Here is a 19,397-nt window from a genome sequence, read left to right on the forward strand (position 1 = left end):
TTGACCTTCAGAGCTCTTGACACTTCAGTTCTCACAACAGGAGCCATTAGTATCAAATATAAACTCATAGGACTTTTTATGCATCACATTTAATTATTTAATTCCTAAGCTACAGTAATTACACTGTGTAACATAATTTTTGTTCCTGGGTAGTAAGTGTTATTTCCTAATTGCTTGTGCCTAAAACGTATTGAAAGCATTCATAATGAGCTTAATTGAAAGACATAGCATCTTTTCTAAAACAAGCAGTAGAAATAGCTTAATGTATTTGCCAGCGTTTTGCATTTCACATTCAACTTGGTGAGTGGGAGACTCATTAGCACTTGTGGTGTTAAGATGCAGAACATGTAATTGCATAACAGTTGTAAACACAAAATAGCTTATTTATTCCCTCCAAACTATGACCGTGACAATATTTTGATTTTATCTAGTTCAAATGAGAAAACTGGTGAATTTGCACATTTTCATTCATATAAAGTCAGAAAAAACAACATAATTAAAAATTATCATGTATTTGTACTGAAGTTATACAAAAGTGACCACAAAAGATTTAGAAGTGAACAGTTTTTCGAGAATTTTGTAACCCTAACCCTGTAAATCACTTTAACGAATCAGCCCCCATCATCGTATCCGGTGATGTTTTTTCTGACTTTATGTGAATGAAAATGTGTAAAGCCTTGTAGACCGTAATTGAACCTCACAGCTGTCAACAAGTTCCGGGTGACCAGGATGACGTCAGCCCGTTGGCCCGAGGTAAACACAGTTAGCCGCGGCTAGCGACTGTTGAAGAGCGTGTACTCACCGACTTAAAATGGCAAAGAAAACGGAGGATTTCAGGGATTTGTGGATGTGATTACGTTAAACAAACTATAGCCACGGTACGTTTTTATTTGTACTTCTTATGAGTTAATGTAGCCAGGTAGCATTAGCTTGTTGGGAAATTAAAGGTTGCTAACTGGTCAGCTAACGTTAGCTAAGCTACAACTTCCTATTTTTACTTTACCGTGGCTGTGCCGTTCGGCACCTCTGAAACACTGCTGCGTTCTACAAAAATAACCAACCTTCCTCTAGTTGGCTACTGGTAGTCAACATGTAAAGCGTTTACAGGTTAAATGTTAGCTTTAACATGTTGTGTACACTCAGCGGGATGATGCGGGCCCGTTAGCAACACTCAGCTGTCAAGTGAGCTCCGCTAACTCATGACGCGACATTACAGCGCGTCCAAAATAGAGATTACGAAAACAGACATGAGTAAGATAGCTAACCAGCTGAGATACTTGTCTAAACGGCTCCTAAAACGACCCCAGAAATTAACTTGACATGACGTAAATCAGCCTTTTTTATGACATAATAGAACTGTCACTTTACTCTTACACAACTGACCCACTGGAAGAGGCAGCACTGACAGCCAGGTATGCATCTGCAGTAATGTACACATTAGAATAATAGTAGTCACCGTGTGCTTAAGTCTGCACTAAAAAGTCTAAAAAACATGGCAGTGACCCACGTTCATGCACAGTTGAGGATGATTTCAGGTATTGCACATGGATGCAGGCGTGTTCATACAAGATACTGTGTTGTTTGACATTTCAATCAAGCCAAATGCCAAAGATTCTCTAGTTTCAGTCTCTAAACTGAGGATTTGTTGCGTTGTCTTATGTGATAGTAAACTGAAACTTAAGGTTTTGAACGGTTGTTGAACAAAACAAGACATTTATTGTCGTTTTAGGATTTAGAAAATTATGATTAGTACCTTTCACTTCATTCTGACATTTTGTAAACCAAAAGATCAGTTGTTTAAAAGAGAAACATAATTGGCAGATTAACTGCTGTGCATAATATAACAGCACATGGTTAGATCCTGAAGAGGTCTATATGAGCCCACACAATTTCCCAGAGGAAACGTTTCATAATAACAGAAAATAAGAGGATGCACAATTATGGAAGTCTGATAAAGTAATAGCATAAAAAAGTATTTTCCAAACCCAAAGAAGCAAGTAGATCGGAACTCAAAAATATAAGTGTTATTGACTACCTATGAAAGTTTTTCTACTACTTTTTAAAATAATTTTTCAGGTGATGGACAGTTTAGTACTTGGTTGGAAGTGTTAGGTGTTTTTTTTTTTTTTTTTGATCATTGGAATCTAGCCTTTGAGCCATCAGAAGTGGTCTGACACAAGCCATCTTAAATGGCTTAAATGGTGTTACACACATCCAGAAGAAAGAGAGCTTTTATTACAAGGGAGAATGCTAGGACCAACGGCCACTATCATCGGTTTTGTTGGGATAATGTCAAGGGGGCTAGATGAGATAATGGGTGACACGGTATCCATTAGATCGTGCAGTGATATCAGTTGAAGGCAGTTCAACAAATTTAGACCGAGAAAAGAGAAGTTCACTGTAGAAATGGGAGAATTGATGTTGGCCCCGATGTGATCAATCTTACTGACACAGAAGGTAAGAAAGTAAGATTTCTTGACAATCAGCAGCTGATGAAGTTGATTGGTGGCATTGAACACAATTCTGTGATTGTGATGGTTGGCAAAAATGGTGAATTACTGGTCTCTTGCCTATCTAGCGTTACGGTTACACAATATTAACAAAGCTTTACGCACTAAATAATGAACTTACACTTTACTGGACATCCACCTGTGTTCAGTTCTGCTGCGTGTTCTTTTAAGGCAGGAAAATCTGACCAGTAATCTGTGAGAAATAGGAATACTTTGACTTTGTCTGAATGATCAGATGTGTTGCTGTTTCAGTTAAAAGAGGGTAAGCAGCATGTTGTGGGCAGCTGGTTTTGTTAGTGTTTCTACATGAAACCAGCTGCTTTGTAGAGTCAGGCTCATATTTGTTAGCAGCGTTCAGGGCAACAGGTTGAACCATCCCTGTTGGCGATAACACCCACAAGAGGACTGTAGCTAGGTAGCGGTAAGTTAAATAAAGGAAGAGGTGCTTTGGGAAGACTATTTTAAAATGCTGAGCTGATGTTGAGCAGTTGATCTGTGACATGTTATTGTATCAGGCTCTCAGAGGTCTCGCAGTCAGATAACCGCATAGCGTTATAGATTGTAATTCTAAAGCCTGAAGTGAGCCAGTCAATTTATGGTGAAAATAAGAGCCTGTTGTTCACTGAAGAAGTTTCATACCTCATTATGACATAAATCACACCCATTAATATCCATCAATATGTCAGCTGTGAATGGTGAGGCTGCATAGTTTTAGATTTCTCCATCCACTGATCATTTTTCAGGACATTAATCCTGATCCAGGTCCCAGTATATGATTTGTATTTAGTTTAGTTACTGCATGTGTTGTTCAAAAATAGTAAAAAGTGTGTGGGTTTGTGGAGATTTGATTACTGCAGGTCTTATTTTCTGAAATATGTTTAACCCAGTGAAAAATTTCCATTGAAAATCTGCTGATGGAAGTAACATCTGGATTTGCCTGTAAATCACTAGAATACTGTAGTGACTGATTTTAAGGATAGGGTAGTGTAAGAATTTCTAATACTATGTATTATAGTTTGCATGATAGACTCTAATAACTACATACTTTAAAATACTGGTATTACCCATCTATAACGCTCCTTTTTTCTGTGTTGGTTTTCCAGCTCCATCCCTAGATCGTGATCTTTCTCCTCAGCCATGTCGTCACGTGTGTTGCTGCGGCAGCAGCTGATGCGAGAACAAGCCCAGGAGCAGGAGAGACGTGAGGCCCAGCAGCAGGCCTCTGCCTCTCAGCTCCGGGCCTCCGACTCCACTCCAGCCATCTCTGTCACACTGCCCCCAAATGCTGCCCGTCCACCTCCAGCACAGGTGCCTGTGGAGGTGCTGAAGGTAAGAGCATCCTTTGTCTATGGTCATCGCTTGTGTTTGTTATTCAATGCAGTGGGTTTACATCAGAACACAAGCCCTTAACAACTGTTTAAATGATCAGGTGCAGACCCACTTGGAGAACCCCACCAAGTACCACATCCAGCAGGCACAGAGGCAGCAGGTGAAGCAGTACCTCTCCACCACTCTGGGCAACAAGGCGGTTTCTCAGACCATGGGTGTGTCTCCTGTGCCACAATGCAGTTCTGCCCCTGAAGTTGCTCCTACTGCCAGCAGTGCACCTAACAGTCCCATGGCCCTGCTTAACATCGGATCCAACAAGGAGGAAGTACGAGAAATTCCTCATTTTTAAACGTGGTTTAAATTCTTGTGTGTACGGGTTTGATTTGCTGGATCAGCAGATTACACAACTTTGTAAACTTTGCCTTTCTGCAGACTTACAGTACATTTTTGGAGAAGTTAAATGTCTTACCCTCTGCTCACTTCTTAGTTAATTACTTTTTGTTTGTTCTGCAATGATGTACCCGAAGGTCCCACTGTGATGATGCATGCCTTTTGTCATCGTACCCTTGTTGGCCTGATGTCACAATATGATGTTAAATACTGCACCCACAGTTTAACGATGCCAGCAGTTCTCTTGCACACGTCTCTGTCTTTGAAATTAGAAGTGTTACATTGGTTTAGATGTTGAATGCTGGCGTTCAGTCTTTACCGAGGATTTTATTTCAAACTCTTTTAGGCAACAAAGCTATATACATACAGTATAGTACGTGTTGATTACTCTCACACTTTTAACACATAGGGCTTTTTACTTACTTTGTACCACCGGTGTTTTCTCTCATCTACTTTATCTACTTTACTTTAGATTGACGATGTGATCGACGACATCATTAGTCTTGAATCCAGTTTTAATGACGACATCATTACGTTGATTGACTCAGGTCTTCAGTTGCCTAGCACGGTAAGAAGAACAATGCATTTAACCATGGACACTTCCTTTTTAAAGCTTCCTCTAGAATTTACAGGTTCTTCTTTAACTCCACACTGACAGCGTAACAGTGGATTTCAGGCAGCTCCATCGAACAAACTTTTTACACATGAAGTCTTTTTTCTGTGAATGGACTGTCTCTTTTATGTGTGGAATGAAGCAGGAATTCAGTGTTGTCGTAGGAGTAAATATATACTTTTGGCACTCACTTACTATTCGTCACAAAAGTGCGGCTTGGGCGGGGTAAGTTAACAGAGGATACAAGATGGGGAGAAGCGAGACAAAGTGAGTTGTGCTCATAAAAGGTATACTGTAAAGCTAGCAGCTTAACAAGTAATTTGCTAGATAGAAAGCGTTTGCCAAACTTCTGCCACAGAACAAAAAATGAGGATTATGGTGATGCTGCTGGAGGAAAAGAAAAAGAAGAACAGTGAGGTAAAAGCATTTTGTGATTTTTAAATAGTTCCATGTAATGTTCAGCTTTAGCATGTCACAATGTAATATCAATGGTTGGAGTTTGAGAAAACATGGATGTGCTTTATCCTAAAATAAATTAACTTTTCATGCAAAAATAGGAATGTCAATCATAGGACTAGGTTTGTGTTGAAGGCTGGTTTATGGATTCTCGGAATCATTGTTTTCAAAGTGTAATTGAAAACAATGTTGTCAGCTGTTGTGTTCCACTGTATGACATCTAGTAGCCTTTAAGTGATCCCGCAGCAACCAGCTCTGATTCTATTTTGAACTCGGGGAACTGGTTGTTTTCTGCTTTTAAGCCAGAATGGGGAACACATCCTTTTCACATATCTGCTTCGAGGTTCATGTAAATCAGTGAGCATTTATCACATGTATGTAACACATTCTGTGTCTTGTAGCTCCCAGGAAATCTGTTGGATGTATACCATAGCCCTGGAATGGCAGCACCTACTCTCACTGTCAGCAACTCCTGCCCTGCTGATCTTCCAAAAATTAAAAGGGAAATTACTGGTACCGTAAAATACATGCTACTTACTTTGATTGTTTTTTTTTCTATGTTCAGGAGAACTTATTTTAGAGTTGGATAACATTTTTGGAATCATAATATGAAACGCAATAAGAATCTATATCTTTCAGATGCAGACGCCAAAGCACTAATGAAAGAAAGGCAGAAGAAAGACAACCATAACCTCAGTAAGTCAAGCTTTATTTTAGATTATTTCAAGCACTTGTGTTGAATGGTAATGCAGTAAAACCAGAACTACAGTGTGACAAGCAGCTTCCTAACTACAAGGTTATGTACTTTGGCCTCTCTTTTTGTCTGCTCATATCCTTATATCCTGTCATTCTTGCTTTACTACAGTTGAGAGGAGGCGGAGATTCAACATTAATGACCGTATAAAGGAACTTGGTACCCTGATACCCAAGTCAAGTGATCCGTAAGTGTGGTCTGGTTTTTCTGGATAGTTATTTTGCATATCTGAATAACTTAATAAAAATGAAACTACAATACTTGAATTGAATGCCTGCAACCGTTGTGTAGTAAAGAAAAAACCTGATCTTATTTCTGTTGTGTTTCCTTTCCTCACCGCCTCTGCAATATTTACTGATGTTGCACTGATGACAGTGAGATGCGCTGGAATAAAGGCACTATTCTGAAAGCTTCTGTAGACTACATCAGGAAGTTACAGAAGGAGCAACAGAGAGCCAAGGATGTCGAGATGCGTCAGAAAAAGCTGGAGCAAGCAAACCACAGTTTAATGTTACGCATCCAGGTCAGTATTTGTTGTTTAGGTAGAAGGTGACATGCACAATACAATTATTCTAAAACTGACGCATTTTAACAGTCAATGACGGAAACATTGTATCTTTAATAAACTCAGTGGTGACACTGTGATAATTCAACTTTTTCATGTTACACTAAATTTTAATAAGTTTGCAATTCAACACTACAGTTAATTTTTATGTGGTGCTCTTTTTTTGACTGGTTATGATTGTTAAATTCACTGTGTGTAGACATTGAAGGTGCACTGTGGAGTTTATAACCACTAGTGGTGCTGTTGAGCAATATCAGGATGTGTAAGCGTGCCACAGATGATTCACATTACTGCAGAGTTGAGAAAGAGAATTAATGGTGTACAATTATTAATCTGCATTCTGTAAACAATCTGTAAAGATTTATCTTGTGAATTAAGTGGGAAATTGCTGAAGTATGAGCTTACATTTAAGTCTGCCTTCATGAGTTTTTATGTTTGTTTTTATTTTGAATCTAAAATTGATCAGTTCTTGTTTTTAAATCTTTTTAGGACATTTTTAGTCCCAGAATTTTAGTCCCAGAAATGTGCACTTGGTTATCCCACACTCTCAAGCTTTAATCAAATGCAATGTCATGTAGTTGATAAAGCTAAAATTTACTTTTTAAAGTTATGTTTATTGTAGAGACATTACTTTTCACTGGCAAAATGCACAAAGAGATGGCTGGGTTCAGGAAAATAATGACATTTTTCAGTCGTTCCAGGACATGACATTTGAATGCATGTGTGTTCTTTTCAGGAGCTGGAAATGCAGGCACGGCTCCACGGCCTCTCCACTGCCAACAGCATCTCATCTAGTCTGAGCTCCGATACCTCCCTGCTCCAGCAGCAGCCAGTCCCACAGAGCGGCCAGTCCCTGCCTCCCAGTGCAGGAGCAGCCTCCTCCTTTAACCTCCTCAGCATGGGTGCTACAGCCGTTGGACCTCCTCTGCCAGCCTCTTTCCTGTCACCGCCCTCCTCGGACTCTCCAGCAGGAATCACCATCAGCAGCCCTCTGGACATGGGCAGCCTGAGCTTTGCCGAGCTAGACGACCCCTCCGCCTCAGCACTCTATCCTGACGTGGGTTTGGGAGACATTCTCATGGACGAGGGTTGCACCTTGTCTCCAGAGAGGGTGGAGGAGCCCCTGTTTTCTCCTTTGTCACCAGGTGCCTCTAAAACCAGCAGTCGCAGGAGCAGCCTTGAAATGGACGAGGACTTGTGATAAGCTCTGCGTGGAGGTCACGCAGCCAGAGAGACTGTCTGTAGGGATGAGAATGTCAGGAAGTGCAGTCTATCTTCAAATAACGTGAGTCTATTGATAGCACTGTAGAACTGAACTTCGTAAAGCAAAAATAGCTAACATTAAGATCAAAACTAACATCAACTTTGCATCAGGAGAAAGTTCTTGATTTTCTTTGCCATACAGACCTAATTGTTATTGTTCCTGTTTGGAGCTGGTCAAATGATTATGTCTGAGTTTATAAATGCAATCTTATTAAAATGGAATATTGTATAATAGGGACATTAAGAAATTATTACATTAAATAGTTTTTAAGATTTTCTTCAGAGATTTAAGAGGGATATAAAGTTTGCTTGAATTTATTATGTGCTCATTTATAAGAAAGAAAGCTGTGAGGTTTCTTTTTCATGACATTGGCATAACAAACTGGTTGAGAGATGCCAAGATATTTGTTTTGTTTTTTTCAACTGACTGGAATCAGGGTTTGTTAATAGCAGTCGCATGCTCATTCTTGTTGGGTTGTTTCACCAGCAGCTACAGAAGGGATCTTTGTAAAGTGAATTGGCACATTGTTGAAATATTTACTTCATATTGTATATAAGAATATTTTATTTTGAGCAATTTTATTGCACCTTATTTTATGGCAGTCTATGCATTTTATGAAAGCTTTTGTCTTGTTTTATTACCATTACACACAGTCGACAGCTAACGCCCAGGATGCATGTATTTGTAATAAACCTTAAGAGCAGTGGAAAATCACTTGCTGCTGCAGCTAGGTAGCCAAAGCAGGACTTCTTCCAGAGTAGCTACAAATTACAAATCAACATTTTATTTTTTGAATATATTCACTGAGTCACTATGAGAAATGCAGAACAATTTTATCCTTTTACAATAGTACTGTAGTTCATCACATATTTTTTTGATACCTGAATAATCCTTTGATAAGTAGTTTTTCCTGACTAATATACGTGTTGTCAGTGATTGTCTTCATTAACCTTGGTGATCACTGAGTGATTTTACGGTTAGCATGTTCCACCAAGATTGTGGCTTTTTTGTTTTTTCTGACGATCAAAATTGATTAGAACTAACAATACATTATTGCTCATTGTAGAATGAATTCAGAGGGCTTTGACCTTCTTTTACAGCAACCACTATCCTCATGTTTGTAATAATAAGGTATAACTGTTTGCAGTGTGAAATCTGCAACACATTTATTATTCTATGAAATAGCCACAAACTTTAGAAAGGCATTTAATTTGTCAGATGCTTGATGCAACCTTATGTACAGTTAATGAATGTGTGTTTGAAAAAGTACCTGCATATTTGTGTGTTGTTTTTTTTTTTACACTGACGTACTGTATTTGAGAATTGCTTTTTGGTTTCCTTCAACATGTCTTTTCAAAGTTAGTGATATGCTTGAATTTTAAACTATATTTGAGCCGTGGTAACACAAAAACAAATCAATTGATGCAGCCAAAAAACATCTTTTTTTTTTTTATTTTTTTTTTTAGTTCACAGTCTTGAGTGACACTGATTAGTGTTTACCTTTCAGTGAGGGAAAAGTCGCTGATTTAAGGTGTCTCTCCTGTTTATGAGCTAAAAGCAGCTCCACTCCATAGCTCAGTGCTGCAAATTGTGTTGTTCTTAGTCCCATAAGATTAATTACCAGTGGTCAGCTTTTTCTGCTCATACTCAACTGCTCTCCACGATATTAACCATGTCTTACCCCTACATATATTTGAGTGCTAACATGGACTGTTAATCCTCTACGTGCTACAGGTAACATTTGTGTCTTGTCCTTACAAGTTGGCTTTCAGAAGATTGTAATAAATAAATGATTCCCACAGGTTCATGTTTGAATGTGATTATTTGCTTGCAGCCAGATGTTAGTGGTACAGCATTTGAGAGATTTCCATTGCCAGGTCCAGGCACTCTGTAGCCTGGAGGCAGATATCACAGATGGGACAGTCACACAGGCAGCAGCGGACACCCAGACACCTGCAGAAGTCACAGTGGTGGGTGACGTCCAGGAGAGGCTGCAGGGCGTTGGACTCGCAGCCGCACAGTGATGAGCACAGAGACCAAACACATGCATTACAGCCTCTCACCGTAGCCAATAAACAGTCCAGTGGGTGGCAGAACAGGCAGGCCAAAAGGATTGAAGCACAGAGGTCTCATGGAGGGGAAGGTAGTGAGCAAGAAAAGAGAAGAAAGCTTCAGTTGAAGGAAAAAGCTTCAAGAGATAAGCAACAGTGTTATTAGTAACACAATGTGGTGTCCTTACCGTCTCCATGTGTTGGTTCACTGCGGACCGTAGTGGTTTTGAGCCTCTCTTGACTCCTGCTGATAGATGTGAATGACTGACTCACTTCATAGACGGTGCAAGCCTCCATGGAAGGTGGCAGCAGGGCACATAGAGGCTGTGGCTGGTCTTTCTTCACAGAACATGGGCCACAGATGGATACTGCTCGGGTCTCTTTGCCCTTTGGCTTATTATGCAAATTGGATTCAGTGGGGACCCCTGCATCGGACATACAAATAAACAAATAACATCCTCATGAAAAATGTTTTGCAAGGAAATAGCCATTAAAGTCGAGTTAATAGGCTAAAGTACCTATTGTTTTATTTGGGAATGTGTTCTCAGGAAAGTCATGTGAAGATAATTCAGTGTCCTCAGTGGAAATCTGCTCTAAACTAGAGACTTCAGCCAGAGATCCTGTGAGACAAGAAACAAGGTGGTCTATATAAATCACAATGATTTTATTATATAACAAAGTCAAAGTTTCCAATCCATCACTTACAGTTAAAATGTGGATATACCTGTTTGATCAGCAGTGGTGTTGTCAGGCACAATGGATGACTCTGAAGCAGTGATCAGTGAGTCCTGGAGCTTTGATTGGTTGCTGTGTTCATCATCCATCTTTTCATTCTTAACTGTGGAATTGAATTTGGCATCCATCATGGCATCCACTTAAATATGTCATTCAGTCTCTTGGGGAAAAAAAAAAAAAGAAAGACAATCAACTAGGGCTGCAAAGGAGGCCAAAACGAAGGAGGAGTCCTATCAATCTGAGTGCAAATTATAAGAAATAAATTCATCAGAAGAGAATGTGTTTGCTGTAAACTTGCTACTTTTGTTAAACTGGAATAATCCACTTACAAGTATTGTAGTATAAAAACATAACGTTAAACTTCATAATTCTGTGTAGATACCACAAACCCAGAGTCAGATCTATAGCTGAGGTTTCGCTGTAGCTGAGCTGTTAGTGATGAGTCATCTTGGAAAATTACATCTACAGCAAAGTTAATGTATTATTAAAATCCATTTTTGAAATGTTTATGATATAGATGGAAGGTGGCACAGGGATATCCTGACAGCTATATGAGAATGTAAGTGATCTGGATTTCACTATTTGTTAATATTTCATGTAATACCTCAAGTACTTTACCTTATGTGAAAGGTTGAGAGGTTTTAATTCACATATGCAGGTGAAAACACATTGATTTTACCTATTTGAAATATTTTGGCAAATTTCAAAAGTATTTGTATGTAGGTAATTATAGGTAATCAGTAATCAGTCAAAGTGGATAACGGTGTTGAAAATAAATCATAATTATTCATTGTAATCAACAGCAACAGCATGCATTTAGGAGACATTTTATGAGATTCATTACTGTAATATGCAGAAATCCTGCTGTTTATCTCTTCTTATTGCTCTCTGTAGGTTTAAGAAGTATTGTAAGAAACAAATTTTACTTACTTTTCATGAAATATTCTAGAAGTAGACGATCAAGTGTGAAGCTTCAATCAAACAAACCAGACGCATCCTCTTTAAGTACATTCCTCACAATGACCTGTCAGCTGTCAGCAGTGGTGCTGTAGCTGCATCACAAAGGATCTCTCTCCTGTCTCTGCATGATTTCCTCTGGGTTTGAGTGTGAGTGTGTGTGTGTGTTTGTGTGTGTGTGTGTGTGTGCGTGTGTTTGTGTGGTTGTGTGTGTGTGAGAATGAGTCAGAGTGCATGTCCATTAAATGCAAGAACAAGAATGGTTGTATTAATATTGCTTATTAAGATAGACAGGTGTTTGTGTACATCTACTGACTTTAAATGTGAGTAAAGCTGCCACAAATAGTCGATTAATCAATTAGTCAATCGATAGAATATTAATTTGTAACTATTTTTGATAATCGAATAACTGCTTTAGTCATTTGTTAAGCAAAAATGACATTTGCTGGTTGTAGCTTCTCAAATGTGAGGATTTGAGGCTTTTCTGTAACGTGTACACCTGATAGTAAACTGAATATCTTAGCAAATATTAACATAGCTTTTAATTAAACAATATTATTATGTTTATTGTAGTTGAAGTTTACATATTGCTCTACATGAGACTGTGAGAATAAGTTCATCATTTCAGGCCAAGGTTATAATATGTCACTCTGATTTACAGTATGTTGAACCGTGTGCTAAAAAAACCCCCGCGCCATTCGTAACAAATCCAACGGGTGGCGATGTTGCAACATTGGATGTTAATTTTCCACCAGAGAAGAAGAAAACCGACCAATGACTATTTTCCGAGTAGTAACGATTCCGGCCGCTTTTAAGCGATGTTATGTCCGCGGAGACGAATCCGTTTACTTAGCTTAGCTGGCTAATAGGTTCGTTGTCCAATGTGACGTTTGTTGCCTTTCAACTATATTTGCAGAACAACCACAGGCTGTACAGATCTCACATAATGGCAAGTATAAAAAAACTTGTATTTTTTTGTCAAACTTACGATTTGGCTTAGTAGCGTTAAGCTACTTGAAGTCGGTCGGTGAAAACACGGCCTAAGTTATACCCGACAGGAGCATGTCTTCCTCTAAACTGTTGTGATCCAACTCATGTCGTTTAAACATAAGTCCTGTAGATACTGAATGATATAAATGTAAATTTGATTAGACAATTGTGTGAGTAAGTTATGTAACACAGAAAAGATGGGTAGCTGGGAAACGTTAGTCATGACACAGGTTTGTGTGTAAACAAAGTAGCTGGGTTAGCTGTTTGTCTTGAACTGCTAACTTAAGTTGGCTTACCAACTCTTCATATTTTTTCAATAATATCTACATTTCCTTGTCTACATATCAAAGCACTTTCATTGAAATTTCAAGCTAGAAGTAACGATCTTAACTAACGTCGCTAGTTATTAAATCAGCGTGATAGCATCACAAACGTACTACACGCCTACTTTATACTGCAGAATGATCAACATATTCTCCAAGAAATGAAGGAGCAGGTATGAAGAGAAGACATTGGATATAATGACAGTGAGACGAATGTCCTCTTTTATAATATATTGGATTGGGAGAGTGCTACAGCAGAATTACTTTATTTTATTTTATTTAATCTTCATTCAATCAGTCTGTGTCATTGAGATTAAGATCTCTTTTCCCAGAGAGACATGAGAACAAGAACCATTCATGAGACAAAGACACAGTGAGCAAACACAACTACACTATAAACAAGGATTTGATCAAAACAGTTTCAAGAATCATAATAACTTAAGATAATAAAGCTTTAAAATCTCCAAGAGGAGTGAAAGACTCAAGTTTGAGGGCAGTTTGTAGTTCATCCTATTTACAAAGGTGCAAGGTACCTCAAACCAGTTCTGCCAACATTAGTGCAAACATGAGCGATGTCTAAGCTTAAGGTAGTTACTGGATCATGTTTCTGTAATTACTTGATTCAAATGAGAGAAGAGATGTGAAGTAGTTTGGAAGCTTCAACAGTAGAGCTTTATAGATGAATAACATGAGACGGCTATTTCTTCTTGACTGTAAGGATGTCTTTAACACAGAGAGAAGAATAGTCATTACACACTAATGGGCCTGTATGGTGGGAAAATGCAAAATAATGACCAACGTAGGAGAAATTAATGAGCCAGAGCTACTCTGCTCTGTTACTTCAGAAGCAAAAACATTAAAAGCACACCTGAAGCCTTTTGCTCACCTTTGGAATTGAGAAAAATGTCCCGCAGCTCGGCAGTCAGTTATTATTGGTGCTTGGTGTAATGCCATATGTAGTGATGTAGTTTGTGATGCATGTTTTACTGTGTTTTTCAGGACAGTGAAATGTCAGACATTGACCCTATACCAGGGCCTGAAACCAGTAGTATGGAGGGGGAGAACGCTCCTCTTTACTGTATCTGCCGGAAACCAGACATCAACTGCTTCATGATGTAAGGTCACACAATCAGCGATGCTGTTTCAGTCAGTCAGTTACTGGGTAGGGATGCAACCATGCTCATACAATATGTTTCTCCCACTGATAGTGGCTGTGATAACTGCAATGAGTGGTTCCACGGGCACTGTATTAACATCACTGAGAAGATGGCGAAGGCAATCCGGGAATGGTACTGCATGAGATGTAGAGGTGATGATGAATTATTCTCTTATCACAGCATTTAAGAGTGCCATGCTTAGCATTACATATATCATGAAACCAGTCAAATAAACCAGGACATAATTGTTTTATTCTTCTTGTCACCAGATAAAAACCCCTTGTTGGAAATAAAGTATAGAAAAGAAAAGAAAAACCGGGAGAAGGAGGCTGACTCTGACAGAGGTGAAAAACAGTACAGCACCCCAAGTACTCCGGACTATAAGAGTGAAAGGCGGCGTGGATCAAAAGTAAGTTGCATATAAATATCTTAAGCCCCTTTCACACATGCACTGCAACCCTAAAGTTATCCTGACGTTACCTGGAGGAGTTGTATGTGTGAACGCAAATGTCTGAATCAGTCAGACCGGACATTAAATGGACTTTACCCTGCCAGCTCCATGGTACAAAGTCTTTGTAATGTCCGATTGAGCTTATGTGTGAATATTCTCCGGAGAATTCACAGCAAGCGATTGAGCGTGTTGATGATGGTGAGAACATGTCTGACATGTATAATCTCCTGTTGTGTGCTACATGTGTGAAAGGGCAGCTCTGGACAATGTCTGGACCTGATTCTCTTGACATTGTCTGGAGTTCATATGAGAAAACAGCTTTAGTTTGTCTTTCTTGATCATTTTGCACATACGTTTTAAAGTGAAAACCTCATCTTATATTGAAAACTAAAATAACACAAAAAGCTTGCTGTCATAGCAACATTGACTTATTTTTTAACCATGAGGTGAACATGCAGGATGTCAAACACAAGGTTTCATGGGATGTAATGGCTGTTATTGTCCATTATTTATTTATTTTTTCAGGTAAAGCGTTCTGTCCGTATGTGTGGTGAATGTGAGCCCTGCAGAAGGACTGAGGACTGCGCCCAGTGTGACTTCTGCAAGGACATGAAGAAGTTTGGGGGCCCCAACAAAATAAGACAGAAGTGCAGATTTAGGCAATGTGAAGTTCGAGCAAGGGTAAGTGACTTTATCTTTGTCTTGTTTTTAAATTAGATTGTGACATCAGAGTGTAACAGAGTATTAAAAAGTCTGGATTGGGCAACGTCTACAGATGTTGTATGTTTGAAAATCTAAAGGGCCTGAAAAAGACGAGTATTCCTGATGCTATTTTCTATTAATTGGTCCAAGTGTGCAGACTTATGCTGCACAGTTAGAATTTTTGCATTGTGAAAAAGGCAAGCTCATACAGTGACCCTTTACTGAAAATGATCTTATGTAGTAATAATTAATAAATGAATGTATGAATAAATAAATACAGCCGCAAGCAGCAATCATTCCAAGCACTTGTGAAAAATCGCAAAATTTGACATTTTTAGAGCAGAAGACCAGATGCAGATGACTTGAGAGACTACAATGATGAAAGAATTTTGACTCTAGGCCAGGCAGTTTTTGATAAAATGCAAACTTGATTGTTACAGCGCCACCTTGAGGGCAATGAGTGTCATTTTATGTGCCTGAGTAGTGGGTAGAGTTTACAACCCACCTGCCAGTTTTTTTTGGTCTTACAGTTTTTGCTGCACAAACACTTTTAGTAGAGAAAAAGAAAAAAAGAAGTATAATGAGAACAAAAACAATAGGGCTGTAGCTTCACTGATTGGACCCCTAATAATAGTAATAATGCCACATTCATAAATCTTGCATGGTGCCATTTCAAAACTATAAAGTTGTTTTTATATTAGAAACTTAAAAGATCCATCTTTTTTTCAATCCCTGAAGTGATTAGCACTCCCTCATCTCTGATGTACTTGTGCGGTCCCTTGTGGCTACTCCGGAAATGTGCAACTTGTTGCCTCTTGTTTTGTACAGAAAATGCTGCGTGTGAAGGATGAGGAATTCTCTTTGCGAGAAAGGAGGGAGAATTCCTACCACAGGCGCCGACGGTACTCTGAGGACTATGACAGTGAGGCAGATCTCTACCAGCAGTACAAGGCAGCAGGACTCAACCACAACATGGTAGCACAACAGTTCACGTCGTGTTTGTTCACATAAACCTGCTCATTTGTAGATGCATTCAAACAGATGTCATCCATGTGTCAGTAGATGTATGTTTAGCAGTTCTTTGCTCTCTTTTCACCCAGGCATGGGGTAGTGATGATGATGATGAACCGCCTTTCAGTCCCGTCATGCGTAAGAAAGCGGTGAAGGTGAAGCACGTCAAGAGACGAGAAAAGAAGTTTGACAAGAAGGTAAGATTTCTGTTTCCTTGTGAAAAGTACTGCCAGGTGTTAATAAATGGTGGTAACATTTGTTCTGCTACCTTTTTTATTCAAAAAAAAAAAAAATCTGTGCAGAAAGAGTCGCGGCGCCACAAGCAGAAGCAGAAGCACAAGGACAAAAACAGACACAGCGAGAAGGGGGATATCCGGGATAACGGAGGGCAGCATCAGTGTCTGGGGCCAAGCTGTGTAGAGGCAGCAAGACCCAACTCCAAATACTGCTCTGAGGAATGTGGCATGAAGTTAGCTGCCAAGTAAGAACTCTCACTTTCACCTTTCATGCCAGGAACACCAGTTCTGCCACAGGGATAGATACAGGATTTCAGAAACCTGCTTAGAACAAACAAAGCCTAAAGTGAATTTAAATACATTCAATTCATTTGATTTGCTGCTCACTGGAGTTGTCTGAGGAGGGTAAAGTGAAGGGCATGGTCAAATACTGTTTGCTTCTACTGCCTCTAGCACTTGTTCCTATTCAAATGAGTACTATTGCTCCACCTAGTGTTAGAAGGTTTAAATGAACACAAAGAAATATCTGGTAAAATGGCTCAGACCAGTTTTTTGCAGTTTTTTGATTGTTTATTTGTTGTCTGATTTATTGGGATTATTATGTTGGCTTTTGTTGGGAATTTATGATGAATCTGATCAGATTGTGGTTTTAAAAATGTATTCAGGTTCATAAGTATGGCTATTTATTCTCCTGCTTCTGCCTCTGTCATCCTCAATGTACTGTCTCATGGTCTGAATAGTGTTTCTGATACTTTCCCACTGCACAAACTAATTTACAGTTGAAGTGTAAACCTGATTATGTTCAGGGTTTTTTTTTTTTTAACTTTGAAATGCGTTAATCTGTTTCCATGTCGATCCACAGCCGGATCTATGAGATTCTCCCTCAGCGCATCCAGCAGTGGCAGCAGAGTCCCTGCATCGCCGAGGAGCACGGCAAGAAGCAGCTGGAGCGCATCCGCCGGGACCAGCAGAACGCCCGGCTGCGCCTCACCGAGATGGAGCGCCGCTTCCACGAACTGGAGGGCATCATCGCCAAGGCCAAGCAGCAGGCGGTGCAGCAGGACGAGGAGGTGAGTCGGCAGCGATCTGCCTGCTTGTTCATTCAGTTACACTCCTTGTTCTTGTCAATGAAATGCTTTGGTTTATGTTATCAGGTGAATGAAGGTGATAGCGAGGACACGGACCTGCAGATTTTCTGTGTGTCTTGTAGTCATCCCATCAATCCAAAAGTGGCTCTGAGACATATGGAGAGATGTTACGCAAAGGTGATTATTTCCATTAGGGTTTTTTTTTTTTCTTCCAAGCATGAGATGTAAACATAAACAAAAGCACATGGCCTACTTGTAACATTTCTATCCTTAATCTTTATATCTGAACAGTATGAGAGTCAGACCTCCTTTGGTTCCATGTACCCTACAAGAATTGAGGGGTAAGAAAAAGATATCTCAAATTGTAAAGAGTTTTTCCTCAGTGAAGTCACTTTACTGATTCTTTTTTTTTTCCCTCCACAGAGCAACCAGACTCTTCTGTGATGTGTACAATCCCCAAAGCAAGACTTACTGTAAGAGGCTTCAGGTTTTGTGTCCAGAACATTCCAGAGATCCTAAGGTCAGCCAGTTATAAAACTTGCAGTACAATTTCTATCAATCACTAAAAACTGTGAAAACCTGTGAAGGATAAAGCAGTGTTTATGTGGAGTCTGCAATCTTTCATGTTTTTTGTTTTTTTTTCTCCTCTGGTGTCCAGATCCCAGTGGATGAGGTGTGTGGATGTCCTCTGGTGAAGAATGTGTTTGAGCTGACAGGAGAGTACTGCAGAGTCTCTAAAAGGAAATGCAACAAACATTACAACTGGGAAAAGCTCAGGAGGGCTGAGGTAGACCTGGAGCGAGTCAGGGTGGTAAGTTGACTGTGGATTTGGTGTAAAGAGACGTAACTTCTGGTATTTATTGGGAATTCTGCAGCTTTTCTTTTGGAAATGTCAAAGAAAATCCTACATTTTGATGATATTTGCATCCATCCAGTCAAATGTAGGTGTACATTCAGTAGACCTCTTCTTCTTCATTAACCTGTTTTTCTTCTTCCCTACAGTGGTACAAATTGGATGAGCTCTTTGAACAGGAGCGTAATGTCAGGACTGCTATGACCAACAGAGCCGGTCTGCTCGCCCTGATGTTGCACCAGACTATTCAGCACGACCCTTTGACGACTGATCTCCGTAGCAACAAGGATAGGTAGTCAACCTAGTCTGCATCTGTCCTCAGATCTGTAGATCACTGTACATAACAAGAGACATGAGTGTGAGGGTTTTAACTTGTAGATCGGTTACTACCATTTTGATGTGAACTGATTTTGTAACTAAATAATTATTTTAAATCTTTGTATGATAATTCACTCAAAGTGGTAAATGGATATATATTTTTCCTGACTGCGGTTAGATGAATTACTGCTGATTGAAAACTGCTGTTTTTGGTATGAACGCCCTAAATAAAAACCTTTAACTTGCATTTATTTCATCATTTCTGTTGGCCTTTCTACACTTTATGCCTTTGATTTATGAGTATTACAACTTCAGTGGTCCATCCTTCTCCACCATGAAGATGCCATTGATAGCATGAAAACAGTTTGTTTCATATTTGATTCTTCAGTATTATTTTTCTAAAGTCTTAATAAGGTTAGCCTAGGTTTTATAGGATAATATTTAAAGGATTCAGGCAATGACACAAAATGCCCTCAACCGGTCTTGTGAAGTAAGACAAATAAGGTTTTGCATTATTAACACCTCTTTTTTTCTTTTTTGTAAAACATTTACCATACATCATTTGAATAAGAAACGTTCATATGCCTGCTGATTATAGTAAAAGCTGCTTAATGCAATTGGGCATGCATATGATGGAGCCTCGA

At 39.3% G+C, this 19,397-nt stretch overlaps 3 protein-coding genes across 4 annotated transcripts; 2 read left to right on the top strand and 1 right to left on the bottom strand.

Moving 5' to 3' along the window:
• The first annotated feature begins 707 nt into the window (after positions 1 to 707).
• tfe3b (transcription factor binding to IGHM enhancer 3b) lies at positions 708 to 9,688 on the top strand. Its single transcript, XM_044348744.1, has 9 exons — positions 708 to 878; positions 3,614 to 3,839; positions 3,940 to 4,164; positions 4,702 to 4,797; positions 5,700 to 5,811; positions 5,938 to 5,994; positions 6,164 to 6,239; positions 6,428 to 6,575; positions 7,354 to 9,688. Exons 2-9 carry the CDS (start codon positions 3,648 to 3,650, stop codon positions 7,816 to 7,818), a joined length of 1,371 nt encoding a protein of 456 aa, XP_044204679.1. The 5' UTR covers positions 708 to 878; positions 3,614 to 3,647; the 3' UTR covers positions 7,819 to 9,688.
• Positions 9,189 to 13,518, bottom strand: si:dkey-245f22.3 (uncharacterized protein LOC492819 homolog). 2 transcript variants are annotated; one of them, XM_044348747.1, is made up of 5 exons: positions 12,613 to 13,518; positions 10,657 to 10,827; positions 10,451 to 10,552; positions 10,121 to 10,357; positions 9,189 to 10,009 (listed from the first exon to the last, which is right to left on the bottom strand). In XM_044348747.1, the coding sequence occupies exons 2-5, from the start codon at positions 10,796 to 10,798 to the stop codon at positions 9,723 to 9,725; spliced, it is 768 nt and encodes a 255-aa protein (XP_044204682.1). In that variant the 5' UTR covers positions 10,799 to 10,827; positions 12,613 to 13,518; the 3' UTR covers positions 9,189 to 9,722. The 2 variants fall into 2 exon arrangements, with proteins under 2 accessions (XP_044204682.1, XP_044204681.1); XM_044348746.1 differs by lacking the exon at positions 12,613 to 13,518 and adding an exon at positions 11,598 to 12,303.
• On the top strand, positions 12,401 to 19,000 carry cxxc1b (CXXC finger protein 1b). Its single transcript, XM_044348742.1, has 14 exons — positions 12,401 to 12,573; positions 13,937 to 14,052; positions 14,146 to 14,246; positions 14,364 to 14,503; positions 15,071 to 15,226; positions 16,076 to 16,222; positions 16,348 to 16,455; positions 16,561 to 16,739; positions 17,357 to 17,564; positions 17,649 to 17,759; positions 17,874 to 17,923; positions 18,006 to 18,102; positions 18,241 to 18,393; positions 18,585 to 19,000. The coding sequence occupies exons 1-14, from the start codon at positions 12,571 to 12,573 to the stop codon at positions 18,729 to 18,731; spliced, it is 1,716 nt and encodes a 571-aa protein (XP_044204677.1). The 5' UTR covers positions 12,401 to 12,570; the 3' UTR covers positions 18,732 to 19,000.
• The last annotated feature ends 397 nt before the right edge of the window (positions 19,001 to 19,397 follow it).

The sequence above is a fragment of the Thunnus albacares genome, chromosome 4 (assembly GCF_914725855.1).
Source record: "Thunnus albacares chromosome 4, fThuAlb1.1, whole genome shotgun sequence".
Taxonomy (NCBI): Eukaryota; Metazoa; Chordata; class Actinopteri; order Scombriformes; family Scombridae; genus Thunnus; species Thunnus albacares.